At 42.4% G+C, this 14900-nt stretch overlaps 1 protein-coding gene across 2 annotated transcripts in view; it reads left to right on the forward strand.

Annotated features, from left to right (window-relative positions):
- Nucleotides 1-1095: 1095 nt before the first annotated feature.
- SH3RF1 (SH3 domain containing ring finger 1) overlaps nucleotides 1096-14900 on the forward strand; it is a 91213-nt gene continuing 77408 nt past the window's right edge. Inside the window, exons 1-2 of one of the 2 annotated variants that reach the window (XM_055712485.1) lie at nucleotides 1096-1280; nucleotides 2782-3270. In XM_055712485.1, coding sequence (XP_055568460.1) covers nucleotides 2884-3270 — 387 coding nt within the window. In that variant the 5' untranslated portion in view covers nucleotides 1096-1280; nucleotides 2782-2883. Of the gene's footprint in view, nucleotides 1281-1308; nucleotides 1637-2781; nucleotides 3271-14900 lie in introns of those variants that run through there. The other variant, XM_055712493.1, reaches the window with a different exon arrangement.

A 14900-nucleotide genomic window follows, 5' to 3' on the forward strand; every position in this document is an offset into this window, starting at 1 on the left:
AAGAAAAAAAGAAAAGAAAACCTTGTTATATGCACACAAAATTCAGTAAGAAAGACAACAACCTCAAATAGCTCAACACTATACGCAAGAAGGAAGCTTTCGGACTGCTTCCTCTCTGAGTTGCAGCTGACAAGATAATTAGGATTTTACACGTTTCTCTAGATTTTTTCACCTCTCTAGATTTTTTCACCATTCATAGGCACAGTGCCTCGCCTGATTTAAAATGCGCTTTTAAAAATTCCTTTTTGCTGTTTTCTTTTACGATCATTTGTGTCATAGGGCTTACATCCTTCACCCCCCCAGTCTTGCAGGAAAGCATTTCACACAAAACATCTCCAACGCAAGCGCTTCACACGGACACGTGCGGGCCCCAGGAGACACACGCCAGCTGGGGGCCGCACCTGCCCTCACCTGATTGTCCGCGCAACAGGTGGCAAGGCACTTTGTGTCGCCCTGGGACAGGCGCGCCCGCCCCCCCTTCAGGCTCCACGCCACACGGACCTTACCCCCGCGCAGCCCGCAAAGGCCTCCGCGCGCCGCCGCACCCGCGGGCCGCACCTGATGCGACAAGGCACCACCTGTGGCCCCCGCCCGCAGCCCCCCGCCCGGGCCCCTGCGCGCCGGGAGCGGGGGCCCTACAGCCGGGGGCCGGTGCCCGGCCGGGAGGGGGTCCGAGCCCCACAGCAGCTCCGCCTGAGGAGCCGCAGGCTCTGGGCGCCTCGGCTGCTCTTTCCGTGGGGCCTGGCAGCCTCCGGGCCGGATTCAGCACAGGGAGCGGGAAGGGGGGAGGGGCTGCGAACACCTGCTCGCTTTCTGCACCGCCGCCCCCACGCTGCCAGCAGCCGCCCCAGGTGCCCGGCCGAGCCCCTCCCGCCTCAGAGCGGGCAGGGAGCGCCTCCCCCCGGCGCGGCGGCGGATCCCCCAGCCCGGGAAGCCCCACCCCGCCACCCACGGTACCTGCTGAGCGGGCGGCGGGGAGGAGAGGGCGGCCGCCGCGGCCCGGCCCCGCGCCCCGCCCTCTCCCGTGAGGGGGAGGTGCTGCCGCTGAGGGGAGGCGGCCCGGGCCGGGCCGGGGGCCGCCCTCCCCGCGGCCCCCTCGGCGGGGCGGTGCCGGGCGGGGCGGTGCCGCCCCTCGCGTCAGCCCTGCGCGGCGCGGCGGGGAGGGGACGGGAGCCTCGGCGCTGCTGCGGCGGGAGAGGCACCGGTGGGGCCGGCGGCGGCTCCTCACGGGAACAAAGCGGGGCCGGCACAGCCCCTCCGGCCCGCTGCGGCGCCGCACGGTGAGAGTCGGGTGAGGCACCGGGAGGGGGGCGGTGCTCGGCCTCCGCGGGGACCCTCCCGCGCCCCCTGAGGGGCGGCTCGGCGCGGCGGAGGGGCCGCAGGCCTGACCTCCCCCTTCCCCTCAGCGCTGCGGGGCGGGGTGACAGCCCTGTGCCCCGGGCCTGCCCGCCCCCAGCCCCGCCGCGGGGTGCACCTCCTGCGGTGCCCTCCCCGCTCGCCCCTCTCCCTGGAGGGCCCGCGGAGGGGCGCGTACCGCCTGACGCGCGCTCTGCCCGCCTGCGAGTCGCTTTTAAAAGGGGAGCAGGGAGGTATAAATGAATAAAGGAGCCGGTATGGACGCGGAGCCCGAGAGCAGGTAGGTGCGGGGACGGGCGCCTCGACACGCGTCCGGCGCCCGGGGAGCCGAGCGAGCCGCTTCCGCAGGCCGGCGGCGGGGGCTGGGTGGAGCCGCTCGGCCTCGCCCCGAGCCTGGCCCCGCCAGCCCCCGGCCTGGGACGGGGCGGCCCGGCCGGCCGGGCCCCTGCCGCGCCGCCGCGGGAAGCGCTGGGGCGGCCCTGGCTGGGGCTGCCTTGCGGTGGGGGCTGCCGAGCCCAACAAGCCATTTTTTCCCCCTGTGAAGCAGCCTGGTGTGACTTCCCGCAGAATTATATTTTTCAGGGGGCGTTTTGGTGGTGGGATTCTGCTACGCCTTTCCCCCTTCCCCCCCCCTTTCCCCCCGCTTTTGCAGCCCCTCGCTGCATACGCTGAATCTGGCCCAGGGCTTGCCTGTGACTCTCTGGCTGCATACGCAGCACTCGTGTTGTCCTAACGATATGGCAGTAGCACTTCCTGCTGTAAATCACTTCGCAGTAGTTTTTGAAGCGCTGCTTACAGGCGGCACTGTAATGAACCCTGTTGTCAGTGCCTGTGGTGAGCTTGAAACCCTGTGAACTAGAGGCTGTTTTAAAGCCTGATAAGTGTAGCATGCTGCTCTTACTTTCAACAGAAATAATAGAAAAGTAGTTGGCTATTGGCTTAGTCCTGACATAAGTGTAGTTCCCCTTGCCTATGCCCTGTTGGTGTATGCTGTGTTGTTTTGGACCCAGCTGTAGCTACCTTCACTGTCTTCTTGTGAAAAAAGCTAATTTCAAATCAATCTTCAGCGATACAGGTGTATTAAGCAAAGACTATTAAAAGTAAGCTTTATTATAATGCTCTACTGGAGATGGCTTTTCATTCTGGAATGATTTGAGAAAATAAAATCACTGAAGACTAAAGTTTATGGGAACTTGAATTTAAAAACCTTAGTTGTTAGCATTTGTTACCAGAATTTAACTAAATAGATACATAAGGTAGACTACTGTTATTATTTGTTGCTACTTTGATCTTTCTTTCATTTATTGAAAATATCTACTGAATTAGTCTAGAGATATTTTGCTCTTTGTATGAACCCCTTCATATAAAATTGTCTTGCTGATTCTGTTTCCCGCTTATTAATACCTTTTCCCTCAAAAATTTCAGAGCATGGTCAGAAAAGGAATGGATGTAACATGATATCTTTGAAGCGCTCAAAACACGCGAATTCTGTGAAGATTTGTTTTTTGGTTAACTAATACAAAGAAAATGGATGAATCAGTTTTGCTGGATCTGTTGGAGTGTCCTGTTTGCTTAGAACGCCTTGATGCTTCTGCAAAAGTCTTGCCTTGCCAACACACGTTTTGTAAACGCTGTCTGCTGGGCATTGTGAGCTCTCGAAATGAGCTTCGATGCCCAGAGTGCAGGACTTTAGTGGACTGCAGTGTTGACGAACTTCCCAGTAATATTTTGCTTGTCAGGCTACTGGATGGCATCAAACAGAGGCCTCGAAAACCCAGTGCTGGTGGTGGAACTGGTAGCACAAATGCTTTAAGGGTCCCCATCAACACTGTAGCTAACTGCGGATCAAAGGACCTGCAGAGCTCTCAAGTTGGACAGCAGCAAAGGGTGCAAGCGCGGAGCCCTCCTGTTAGGGTAAGTACTATGAGATGGTGGTATTTTTTTGTAATTGTATCTTTTCCTGCAACATTTCAATACTATTGATGGCCTCTGCTTCGGGGTAGTCAGTAAATACGGCAAAACAAGTATTTTTGAGAATTGCTGTAGCTTTCCAGCAAAGCACATTGGTATTCTTATCAGTATTGGTTTACTGTTATGCAAATATCAGTAATACTACTGCCTTATTAAAACTCTCATTTGTTGAGGTAGGGAGAAGAAGAGCATCTCAATACTTTTAACTGTCTTATTAAAAGGAAGTCAAATAGAACAAGATAATTTATGTGGCAAGCTTAAGTGATTGTGAAAGATAAACATCTTGTGAAGAACACTTTAAATTATTCTTGGTTTGTCAGCTGCAAGATTAGAGATTTTGTTTTGGCTCTTGCACTGTCTGTAATGATTCCGACTATCAGTAAATTCCCTTTGAGTTAGATACAATGAATTCTAAACATGAGCAGGGAATTTACGTTCTTGTTGAAGTTGATGAAGCTTTTGTCATTGGCTTCTAAGGAGCTATGCTTTTACTTCTCTTCCTTTAAAAAGAAACCTTTGGACTACTGTGGTCTGGTAAGTTATTTGTACTTTCAGTCTTCACCCCTTCTTTAATTAGTTTTTCCTCAAAGTATTTTTTCTAAGCGGTTTGGAAAAATCTGTGTACTGTGATGGGAAGACATTGCCTTCTGTCTGTACTCCTGTTCCTTGCAACCTGTAGGCTCAGTAATACCTTATAATCAAGGCTCAGTAGTCTCATTTATGAGTATCCATTCTAGAGCCTGTATCAGGAAATATTTTATGAGATGACTGACCTTGCTCTGTTGCATCTAATGACAAGAGAGAACAGCTTCTCTAAAAGGTTTTGCTGCCCGCTACGTGATGCTTGAGTATTCAGAGTTCCTGTGTTTGAAGTGGAGTTTCTAGTTTCTGAATGGTTTAGGTAGTTTTCTTCCTGTGGAGAGTACTTTAATGTGTATTTGGCAGGACTAATTTTATTTTAAAGTATGGCTGAATTGATTTAGTTTACCCAGTGAAGGAAGCCTCACACATGTTTGTCCTCAGTTGTACTTACATGATTGGAATATCTCTAAAACATCTTAGATACACCTCTTAAGTTTGCACAAGGACTTAAAATACAGGGTTTTTTCCACTGGATTGTGTTGTTTTTTCTGCTTTGTAGACACTCTCATTATGTTCCTTACTTTAGAATATAAAAATAATAATTATCATGCTACTTCCTGTTAATGGGTTTTGTTCTGTATATGGATTGATTGGTAAGGGAGGAGAGAAGATGTGTTTGTGTGTTCTTGTTTTTTGTTGTTGGTTTTTTTTCTTTCAGAAGGTAAACCTTAAAAAATACTGCAAAGAAACTTCATCATAAATATCGAAACCATCCTGGTCTTCTCCAGAACCTTAAGGTGTTTACCATAATACCTTGCATTTGCAAAAGCTCTTCAGCTTAAAGCAAAATACCTATGTAACTTGATTATACATTTTCATGTTGACTTTTTTAAGTAACTGTGTATTTTCATAGACTGCTCCTCCTCCAAGAAGGCTTCCAATGCAGCAATGTACTGCATAAGTGAATGACTGCACTTCAGAGTTTCTCAAAGCCTTATTAGAAAAAATAACTTGAATACGGGCTATTCTCTAAATATTCTATAATACCCTGTTGTGCAACGTTTGCATTTCCAGATGTTGTGCAGAATAGAAAGTGATAACATATGGAACGTTGCTTCAGTTTATTAGCTGTGCTGTACCATGTGCCATTAAAATTGTGACCATGTGCATTCCTCATGCAATTAACTGATATTCAGTGTATACTAGTGATAGGTTTCAGCATTTTACTGTAAGCTATAATACATCTTTGTTTCTGGGGTTTCACAGGCATTCTTGTGTCTTCTTTCCTTTGGGAGACAGGGGAAGATGATCTCCTCAGCCTTTGTCCACTTGGTCCAGAGCCTTACTATGAAGGCAGTACTTCTAAAAACACAAGCTGACTCTGCGGGATAAGAAGGGGGAGATAAGAACTCTTCCTTTTTCTATACGAAAAGTGGTTGTTGTTGGGTTTTTTTGGTTGTGTTTTGGGTTTTGTTTTGTTTTTTAAAAAAACACAAACTCCAGGAAGCAAATTGCCAATTTAATGGACACTGTTGAAGTGAATGCCCTATTTGTTTTGCTAACTATAACATAGATGGTTGCAAATACAGTTCCTTTCTGGGAATTAGAGAGGAAAATCTGTTTCTAGATGAGTGGCAGAGTCAGATTTCCTAAACTAATTTTGCTGAAAGGGAACTAGTACATGAAAGTTGCTGTTACATTAAATGAAGTGAACGTGGATGAAGGCTGTCAAGTCATAAACATTCTCGTTATACCCTGAAATAATACTAAGTTCATAAATGCCTTTTCAGAGGATGCCATAATTTTCAGAAAAGGTTAATACAGCATGTACTGCAGCATGATTTCCTGAAGTGTGTCAATGACTATGGAGCTGCCAGCCCTGTTACTGCACAGTACTGTGTACATTGCATCCTCCGTATGTATGTGGTGACACATGGCAATAAACAAACAAATGGTTCCTTGAGTCTTAAAACTAATGAAACTGAGTGGGTGGTGGGGATTAACAAATCCTGTGCCTTGTATCTCCCCCACTGCAATAACACTGTTTCTTTCTGTAACCTCAGTAATCTTTCACCACGGTAACAACTGTAGTTTCTCCCTGCCAGTTCTTAACCTCTTTCTATTCCCAGCTATTTTGGTGCATAAAGCCTTCTGCACCTTTCCCTGGGTGCCGTTTGGACAAAGGCGGCATACTTGTTGTACTTGATGGAAAACTGTTTGCTGACTGCCCAGCTCTTCTGAGTAGCCAGCTTGCCTGGGAGAACAGATAAGTTAGGCTCATGCTGCAGCTTCCCCTCTGGTATGAATGTGAATTTAATGCTTTTCTCTCTTTTTTAAATTTTTATATATATCTAAAAAAAATTTATATATATATATGCATTTTCTTAAAGTGAAAACCTTCAGCTAGGTTGACAGCTTGGAATAGCTTTAAGAACAGCAGCCTGCTGTCAAATCTGCTCAGGAGCAAGTTATTGAGGGCTGTTGAGGGACTGCATAATCATGAGTCTTGTTTTCTTCAAATGAGCATATGAAAATTTTAGGGTACTTAAAAATTTGTGCTCATGTTATTCATCTTGTCATTTTCACGAAGTATGTCAAATGGGTATTATCTTAAGATCCTTATGGTACTTTCACAAGGGTATGCTTATTGCAGGAGTCTTAAATACAGCTATGTGCAGAAGTTGATAGATGTTGGAGAGCTGTTCTAATTTCTCTACTGGAAGAGAGATTTAAGATGATACATACTTAACTTTTCTCTCAAATTGGTGTGTGCCGAAGACATACCAGTTCTCCTGCTAGTTTCTTTATAGTCCAAGTCTCTGAAATTAGCACTGTTCTCTCAGCAGTACCTACAGCAGAGTTGTTTAGATGGTCTGAAATCTCATCACTGTTGAAAATATATTTTGATAATGTTTTCAGCTGTTTTCTGGACCAGGTGTAGACAGGAAGAGATAGGTGAATGATTCAAATGATCTCCCTTTTCAAAAGAAAGGCATAAACAGCTCAAAAGTTGGCTGTGCCTAATACAGTTGATGCTTGTGCTGAATAAGTATCGATGGTGTAATTTGAGTATATTATACTGTATGTCAGTGTGAAATCTTATTGAGAAATGTTACAGTGTAGACAATGGGAAAGTTGTAAAGCTTGTCCCTTTTTTTCTTGTTTTTATTCTGAAAAGCTGATAGAGACTTCTGGTGATACCACTTGTAGTGAAGTCTTCTTGAAATGAGAGGGTAAACGAACATTACAGGCTATTAGAAGATGCTCATCTAGGTGTTAAGGGGACTTTCTAACTGCATCAATAAATTCTTGCTCTGTGTATTGTTAAAACCTTGTCTTTTCTATTGTGAACCCCTACCATCTGAGGTGTTTGTGATAAATACTTTTAAACTGAGGAGGAGATAAAAAAACTCAAAAACAGGGGGTTGTCCCCATGAGTTTCTGTTAATGCTCAGCTGTGTTGCACTGTAGTGTAAACCCACACATCCATTCTCATGCTTGTGTAACATGGGAAAGCAACAGTAAAATTCTAAGTTTGCACATACATACTGCCACAGCAGCAGTCATTTGTGATCCAGTAGGCTTGCCTGGCAACTGCTGAAGAAGCTTTAATGTCACAAAGGAAAATAAATGGAGCTAGATTCTCTTCCCCCAACCATGGTGGCTGAATGTGGGGCAGTAGGGACAAGGCCACCTTCCAGTCCGTGAGGACTTAAGCAGGTCAGGCTTCCCTGTCTGTTGGACTTGGTGCATGATGTTAGCAGTCAGTCTTCTTTTATCCAAACCACCCTGGAGAAGAGAGCTCAGGGTGGCAGCTCGCACAGTTTGACTGTTTACCAGGATTCAAAAAACTAGTAAGAACTGAAACAACAACTGCTGTTGTAGCCATGACACTTGCTGGCCTATTGACATCGTGGCAGAACTTGGTTGTCAAAGGAAACTTCTTAGATTAGAAAATTTACAATGATTGGAAAACAACAATGGGACTGAAAATGTGTCTTCATAGATCAGTAACTTTTATTAAAGGATTGAAAGTCAATATGGGGATTGCCAAGCATAGCAGCAGGTGTAGTTTGGAGAAGATGTTTAAATCATCTCTGAATAAGAGTTAGCAGAATAAAACAGTACACAGAAATGTCATTTCAGTAAACATCTGCTGGTCGGGTACTCTTAGAAGTGGCTCACATAGTGATAATAGATCAGACGGTAAAGTATGCCGCTTTTGGGATAAAGATATATGTAAGAAACAGTGGCTAATGCAGTTAGTTTGATTGGTGGTTGTGATGGTAGGCTGGCAAATTATCACTTGATGATACCTGTTTTTGAGGATAGTGTTTGTAAAAATTTGTACAAAATCTGCTTTCCCCCCTTATTTAAGAAAAGAAACGGAAGTGTATCTTATTGTTGTCTGTGTAGTTTTAATTACGCATTACTGTGTATATTCCATCCTCTAAAAGTAAGGATTGTCAAGGTGCAACTTTAACATGTGAAATATCTTAATTTGAGAATGTGGAGATAGGTGCCTGTTCATATTTTAGAGTGATCATTTGAAAAAATTTTGGGAAGTCTCTCTCTAAATTATATATGCATGTTTTTTTTCTCACACTTGCTGAAATACTAGATTCTGCTTTGACATTTACAATTACTTGTACAATATTAATTACTTTCCTTGGAACACTTCCGTATCCTATATTAAGCTAGACAAACTTCAATGGAGGTTATAAATATAAAAGGAAAATAGACTGTCTCTCATGGTATTAATGTGTTTCCTCTCCAAGATGAGTAATTAAGTAAAGACAAGGAGGATAAGCAAAAGGAAGAATTGTCTCAGTATCCAAAGGCGTTGGGCTAGGATTGAGAGCTTCCGGGCTCTTTCCTGGCTCTGCCACAGACATCCTTTATAACCTTGCACAGAGTCATTCAAAGCTCTTTGTGCCTCTTTCCCATCTGCAGATACGACTGATAGTACTTCGTTTGTTTGACTCGCTATTTAATCTCTATACTTTCTAGGGCAGAGATGGACTTCCTTATTCTGGGTATATCTGTAGGGTGTTTTACAATGGGTCCACAGTCTCAGCTGAGGTCAGTAGATACTGCTGTTAATTCTTTAAATTGTTGACTTCCACAGTACTGTTCATAGTCCCATTTCCTGTACCAAAGATGGTCCAGTGCCTAGTGTTACGTTGTTAAAAGGCTTTAGGTTTTGGATGTTTAATAGGGAATCCCATAAATCCTTCAGTGAGGAAAAGCCAGATGCTTAAAAAAATCTGTGGAAGCTGGTGTTCTGTTCTCCAGCCAGAGAAATCTGCATCTGATGGGCACACTAGTTTATAGATTTGAGTGTGTTTTGAAAAGAATAAAAAGAGAGTATCTAATGTGAATGGTGTTGGTAGTACAGAAATATTTAGTTCCATGCTTTGAACATTGATAGCAATCTTTAATCTGCGAGCTAACACTAATCTGCTTGATAAAATAGCTGCAAAACTAGTGTAATCCTTTTATTTAGAAAATAATTAGGTTTTGAAGTAAGTTGATTTATAAACTAAAAACCAAATCCATAGTATATAAATGTGATACTTTAATCCCCTTTTATTTTGTTTCCAATACCCTTTTTTTTTTTTTTTCCTGGTGTATTAGTGGAAGATACTGTTGTATGACTGCTTTGTTTTCAGGTGGAAGAGGGGGCTGTGTTTAAATTGGAAAATGAAGGGAACTAATATTCCTCCATTTCTGCAATTCATTTAAAACCACCTACCTGAAATAAAATGGTGTCTTTCTTTTTTATTTTCCCTCCCTCCATTTTAATTTGGCTGGTAAGTTATAGGTTATTGCTTTACTCAAAAAGCTTTGATCATTCAGAAAGTTTAAACTTGTGTACAAAAGGGAAGTCTAAAGCCCTTGCTTTTAATGGGCTTGTGAAGGGGAGCAGGGTTTTTTTAAGACAATAAAAATATTTTAATTTTTCTTAGAGTACCACAAAAATAAAATACCAATAAAATTGTTTTACATAGGGGGTCCAGGGTCTGGTTGTTAAAGTGAGTCAGTAGTGCTATTGCTGTGTTTCTGTATGCATAGTGTCTGGCTTTCTGCAGTGGGTACCCCTTGTTCGGTGGCTCAGTAGACACCGTGTAGGGTAGGAAGAGCTGAAGGGGCTGACTGGGATGGGGTCTGCTAGAAATCCTTCTCTTCCCCTCTCCTTTATGTGAGTGTAATGTTTTTTCACATGATATTTCCTCTTCTTACCCCTGTGTTTAGTGCATGGATAGGAACTGCAGAAAACAGCGAGCGTGAAACTGCAGCTGTGATAATAAAACTGGAAACTTGTTATGTTCAAAATGTTTGTCTGTCTTTTGGTGGACTTCCCTGGCAGTGCATTTGGCCTTTGCCTCATGATGTGCTTAACACCTTCCTTGGTCTTTTCTTTGGCTCCATCATTAGCCTTTATTCAAATGTTCTTTCGCCTTTGATCTTAGTGTACTACTTCCAAGAAAAAGAAAACATATATTTTTCTTCCCTCTTGCGTCCAATTTATCCTTGACTGTGTCAAACATAGGGAGCATAAAATAAGCAGTAAGGAAGAAAATGTTCTGTTGAAGTATCTGGACTACAGACACTCTTGTGGTATTTATGACTAGATCTGCTAAATGAACGAATACCACAAAGTGTAGGTTAATATTACTGTATTGCTTAGACTTCTTTGGTTTGGAAGTTTTTTTTCTTCTCCTTCAAATCATTGCCTATATCCACATCCTAATGTGGGCAAGATTGTGCCTCAGTAATTAAAGCTGAAATATCAGGTCAGCCTTGTTCATATGTACACCTTGTTACTGCATGTAGGAAGGAAAAGCGTGCATCTGTTATGTCTCAATTCCTGTCAGGTGCCTCTTCTAGTTAGTAGACAGAAAAGCTCATCTTGGAAAATCAGCAGTGAATTCTTGGGTCAGTTGCACTAGATCAGTTTCTTTGCTTTTTCTTTTCATGTCACCAACTGCAAATCTTCTTGGAGAGCAAGGGATTTTTTTGGACAGAAAATGGCGGCTTTGAGGTGAGCTGGATTAATTTTAGGAAGTGAGTAGCTCTGGGGTGGGAGAATTGCACATCCAAGGGCTCTTGTCTGCCCTTCTCTTTCCTGGGTATAGAGGGGCAGATGCCTCCAATGCCCTCTGTCTGATCGTCACACTAAACAGTGGGGCAAGTCCTAGAGCCTCACTGCACTGAGTGTGTCTGAATAACTGCTTTCATTTATTCTCATCCCATAGATATTGGAGGGACTGCCATGCAGTTTGGGCATGAAGTCTCTAGCTGGTCACGGTCAGCACAGAAGCAAACAAGTATTTTCTCTTCTGCATGCTCTTAAGCATCAGGAAATCATCGGGACTCAGGAAGATGCTCTGGAGATAAGGACAGTCACCCCAAAGAGAGAAACAGAATCCGCTATTTTGAATTCTTTAACATGAGATGCTTATATGCATGTCTTTAAAATGCCATTTGATGTTTCCTGGAGACATACAGGTTTGGATTCTGCAGTTGAGGGGAAAATGAAACACCAAAGTCAAACTCGACTCTTCCTGTTTCATTTACAGACTCGTGACAAAGTGTCTCAGAATCTGACTGTGCTAGGTACATGAAAATTAACTATGGTGTATATGAGCAATCCACTATGAAAATAATTTATTCCTGTACCCTCAGGATCTTACAACTGTGATACTCGTTTGACACTTGTGGCATCAAGCATGTGGTTTGTTACTCAGAGTTAAGTTTCTGTAGCATAAGAGTATGAACACTTCAGAATTTCAAGTAATTTAATTTCTTGTCTAGGTCTTTATTCCTATCTGATTTGCCCCTTGATTAATTAATTCCTTACCACCACTACCTATAGGATAAGCACTTAAACTCTCAATTATAAAAGAGAACCTGCAAGAATGTCTAGTCTACTAAAAACAAGAGCAAGATTCTCTTGTGTGCATGGATGTGCCCTATCTCACGCAAATTCTGTTTGAAACTATGCTGATATGCTCAGCCTTCCATATACAATTTTAAAAATATGATATGAATTTATGGGGTTTTAATTGAACTAAAAGTTCTGATCTGGTGCATAACTGTTCTTTCTGTTTTCCAAGTTGGCATGGTTCTTCAGAGTCGAATATAGATTGTCTGGTTTTATTTTATGTAAATGTGCAAAGTATGATTTTTACAGTTTCTAGCTGGGAAGTATGCTATTAATCATAATGCTTAGCTTTGATCAAAAAGCATTTTCAATGTTGCTTAAAAATTAATACAGGTATCATTCTCCTCCTCTCTGAAGCAGAGTGCTGCCAATGTTGCACAGAAGCCAGGCATCAAGAGTGTCCTTGTTGGACGGCATAACACCTGAAGCACTCCTCAGTCTTTAGTGTGTTCTTTTGTTAGTAAAACTGATTTTGTTTTCATGGCATTAGTGTTCCAGTAAGGTGAGGTAACTCTGCTCTCCTTTTTCTGAAGGAAAGATGTGCATATTGCCTCCCTTGACTTCCTCGTCTCAGCACCTACTTTCAAAATTATACATGTACATTAAAAGCTTTTTAATGGACTGAAGAACTGTTTTATCTTGTGTGAATGACAATTTTACAAGACAAGCTTTTGAAAAGTTCTGGTTAAAGGCAAAAGTACTCACTCCTACCAGACTATCAAGCTGCTGAACTCAAGAAAAGGAATGTAGTCTTATTTGCGTAGAGGAGTAAGAGAATCAATACTGAAGATTTTGAAACAAGACTCTTCAATTATTCTTTATTAGCATGCTACCTTAGTTCTTTATGTTGTAGCCTGTATGTAAAAAAAAATTTGGAAGAATGAGTGATTCTAACTGATTAAAAAGTGTTAAGATGAAAAGTATTCAAAGATAATCAGATGACGATCTGAGTTGGCATATATAGGGCATAGCTGTTTTAGACACTTATTTTAAGCAAATCCAGTAAAGATGAATTCAGTCTACTGTGGTAATGTGCCTCTGAGTGAAGATGAAGGTTTTATTCTGAAGCTGAGAGCTTGCTAAAAGAAAATAGTCTCATAGACCTTGACTTCTTTGTGTATGCCAGTGCCCTGCTATCTCATGTGGTCATCTCTTTCATGAGCTAGATAAAGATCTGAGAGGAGATTCTTAAAAAATTTTATCCATACTAGCCAAGTTAAGCCATTTTAAAAATCTGTTTAATTTAACGCATTTTTAAATCCACAGCCTTATTAAGTTAACAAGCCTTCAGCCTTGCCACTAGGTTCTGTAATCCTCTTAGATCTTTGATCTAAGCAGGGCAGGGATAATCAATAAGTAGATGAATAGATAATCTTTCAGAAGACATACAGGTCTTCCAGAAATAAGCATTGATATGTACACTGAGTTCTGAAAGGTTGAGAAATGCCGATTTAACTTCCACTGAGTATAAGACACATTACCACAGTACCTGTAACTTGAGGGAAAAGTTGAAAGGACTGTCACTTTGTTTTGATGATGAAGGGGGGATAAAGGATTTTTTAATAATGCATTAATTTCTGGTTTACAGTTCAATAAAATTAGGTTAAATTGTAAATATAGAAAGAGGTAAATAAAAATAACAGGTCTGTTTCCTTGGCATTATGCATATGCAGATTAAAAACTTCTTTGTGGTTGTTTCACAAGCTATCTTTGAAAATCTTTCAGGTAATCAATTTAAAAAACATTAATGCAGATAATGTGGTATTGGCCAGCACTGCAGTGTGCATATTACTTCTGTTCGGTTTTAGTTCTAGCCCTATTGAACTTAAGCTGTGTCTGTCTCCTGAGCAGAGCTCCTGAGATAGTGCAGCTGGAGGAAGGAGGAGAAAACCCCACAGTTTATAGTGGAAGAATTCAACTGAACATGAGGATCCCTGCCAGATATATTCACACAGCACCAGAGTAGGAGCAGAAGTGGATGTGAGGTGCAAGCTAGGCCCAGGAGATACCAAGGGTGACTTTGTGTTTGGAGAGGCTGGCAAAAGAGCTGAACACACGAGTATGAAGCATGGAAGCAATCACTCATGTCAGTGAAAGGATGGGAGAAGGCCTCTGGGAAGAGGTGAATGAAAAGCAGAGAAGCTTCAGTACTGATGGGTGATAAAGATCTGAAAGGTCAAGTAATAAGGGAGTGGGGGCGATAGTGAATTATATTGAAAGAAAAAAACCTGTGGTAGTAGATGTGGAACGTTACAATAGACAGATTGGATTAAAAAAATGACAGAGGAGGAAATCGGAACACATGACTTTCTGCTCACTGGAATTGAGTTACAGACCTGGTCAGGTGGTGGTGCTGGAGGAAGAAGTTGAAGAGGTATGTTTGATGTTTGCAGATGGTTTTGGAAAGTATCAAAATAGAAAAGTTGATATAGAGGAGTTGGCTAGATAAGAGATGAGATCAAGTATTAAGTGTGTTGACTCACAAGGCATCTGTTTCCCTCCAGTATGTGTGTATTTTAATGTTGAAATACTGTGGTTTTGATTTTTTGTTGTTTATTTTTAAATAGTGAGACATTTAGAATATTCACTTGCAAAATGGTTGAAGAACTTCCTATTCAGGACTGTAGGATTATTTCTGGCATATCTCTCAAGCATTTTGAGATTCTTCACAGAATTCTAAGCATGTCAATTTTATTACTAGTAAACTATTCTTATAGTTCTTATTGAACCAATAAAGCTACAAATTTAAATCTTCCATTTAATGAACTGAAAAAGAATTTTGGAAAAGATTTTCAGAGAAGGAAGAAGAAAAAAAAAGCGTTTTGTTCACCTTGCTTCCAAGTTTCCTCAGTCTTTTCTGTAGTCCTTCAGTTAGTAATAGCTGAAAATAAGGATGTAAACACCCTACTGACATTGCAGAGCATGGGTACAATCAGGTGCTATTCTTTTGAACCTAGTCATGACAGGTAAGAATTAATTTTGTGGGGCAGGTTCTCCAAGCAAAGTAGTGGAACATTTTCAGTATGTTTTCAGTCCTTTGGAG

Source organism: Falco cherrug, chromosome 1 (assembly GCF_023634085.1).
Source record: "Falco cherrug isolate bFalChe1 chromosome 1, bFalChe1.pri, whole genome shotgun sequence".
Classification (NCBI taxonomy): domain Eukaryota; kingdom Metazoa; phylum Chordata; class Aves; order Falconiformes; family Falconidae; genus Falco; species Falco cherrug.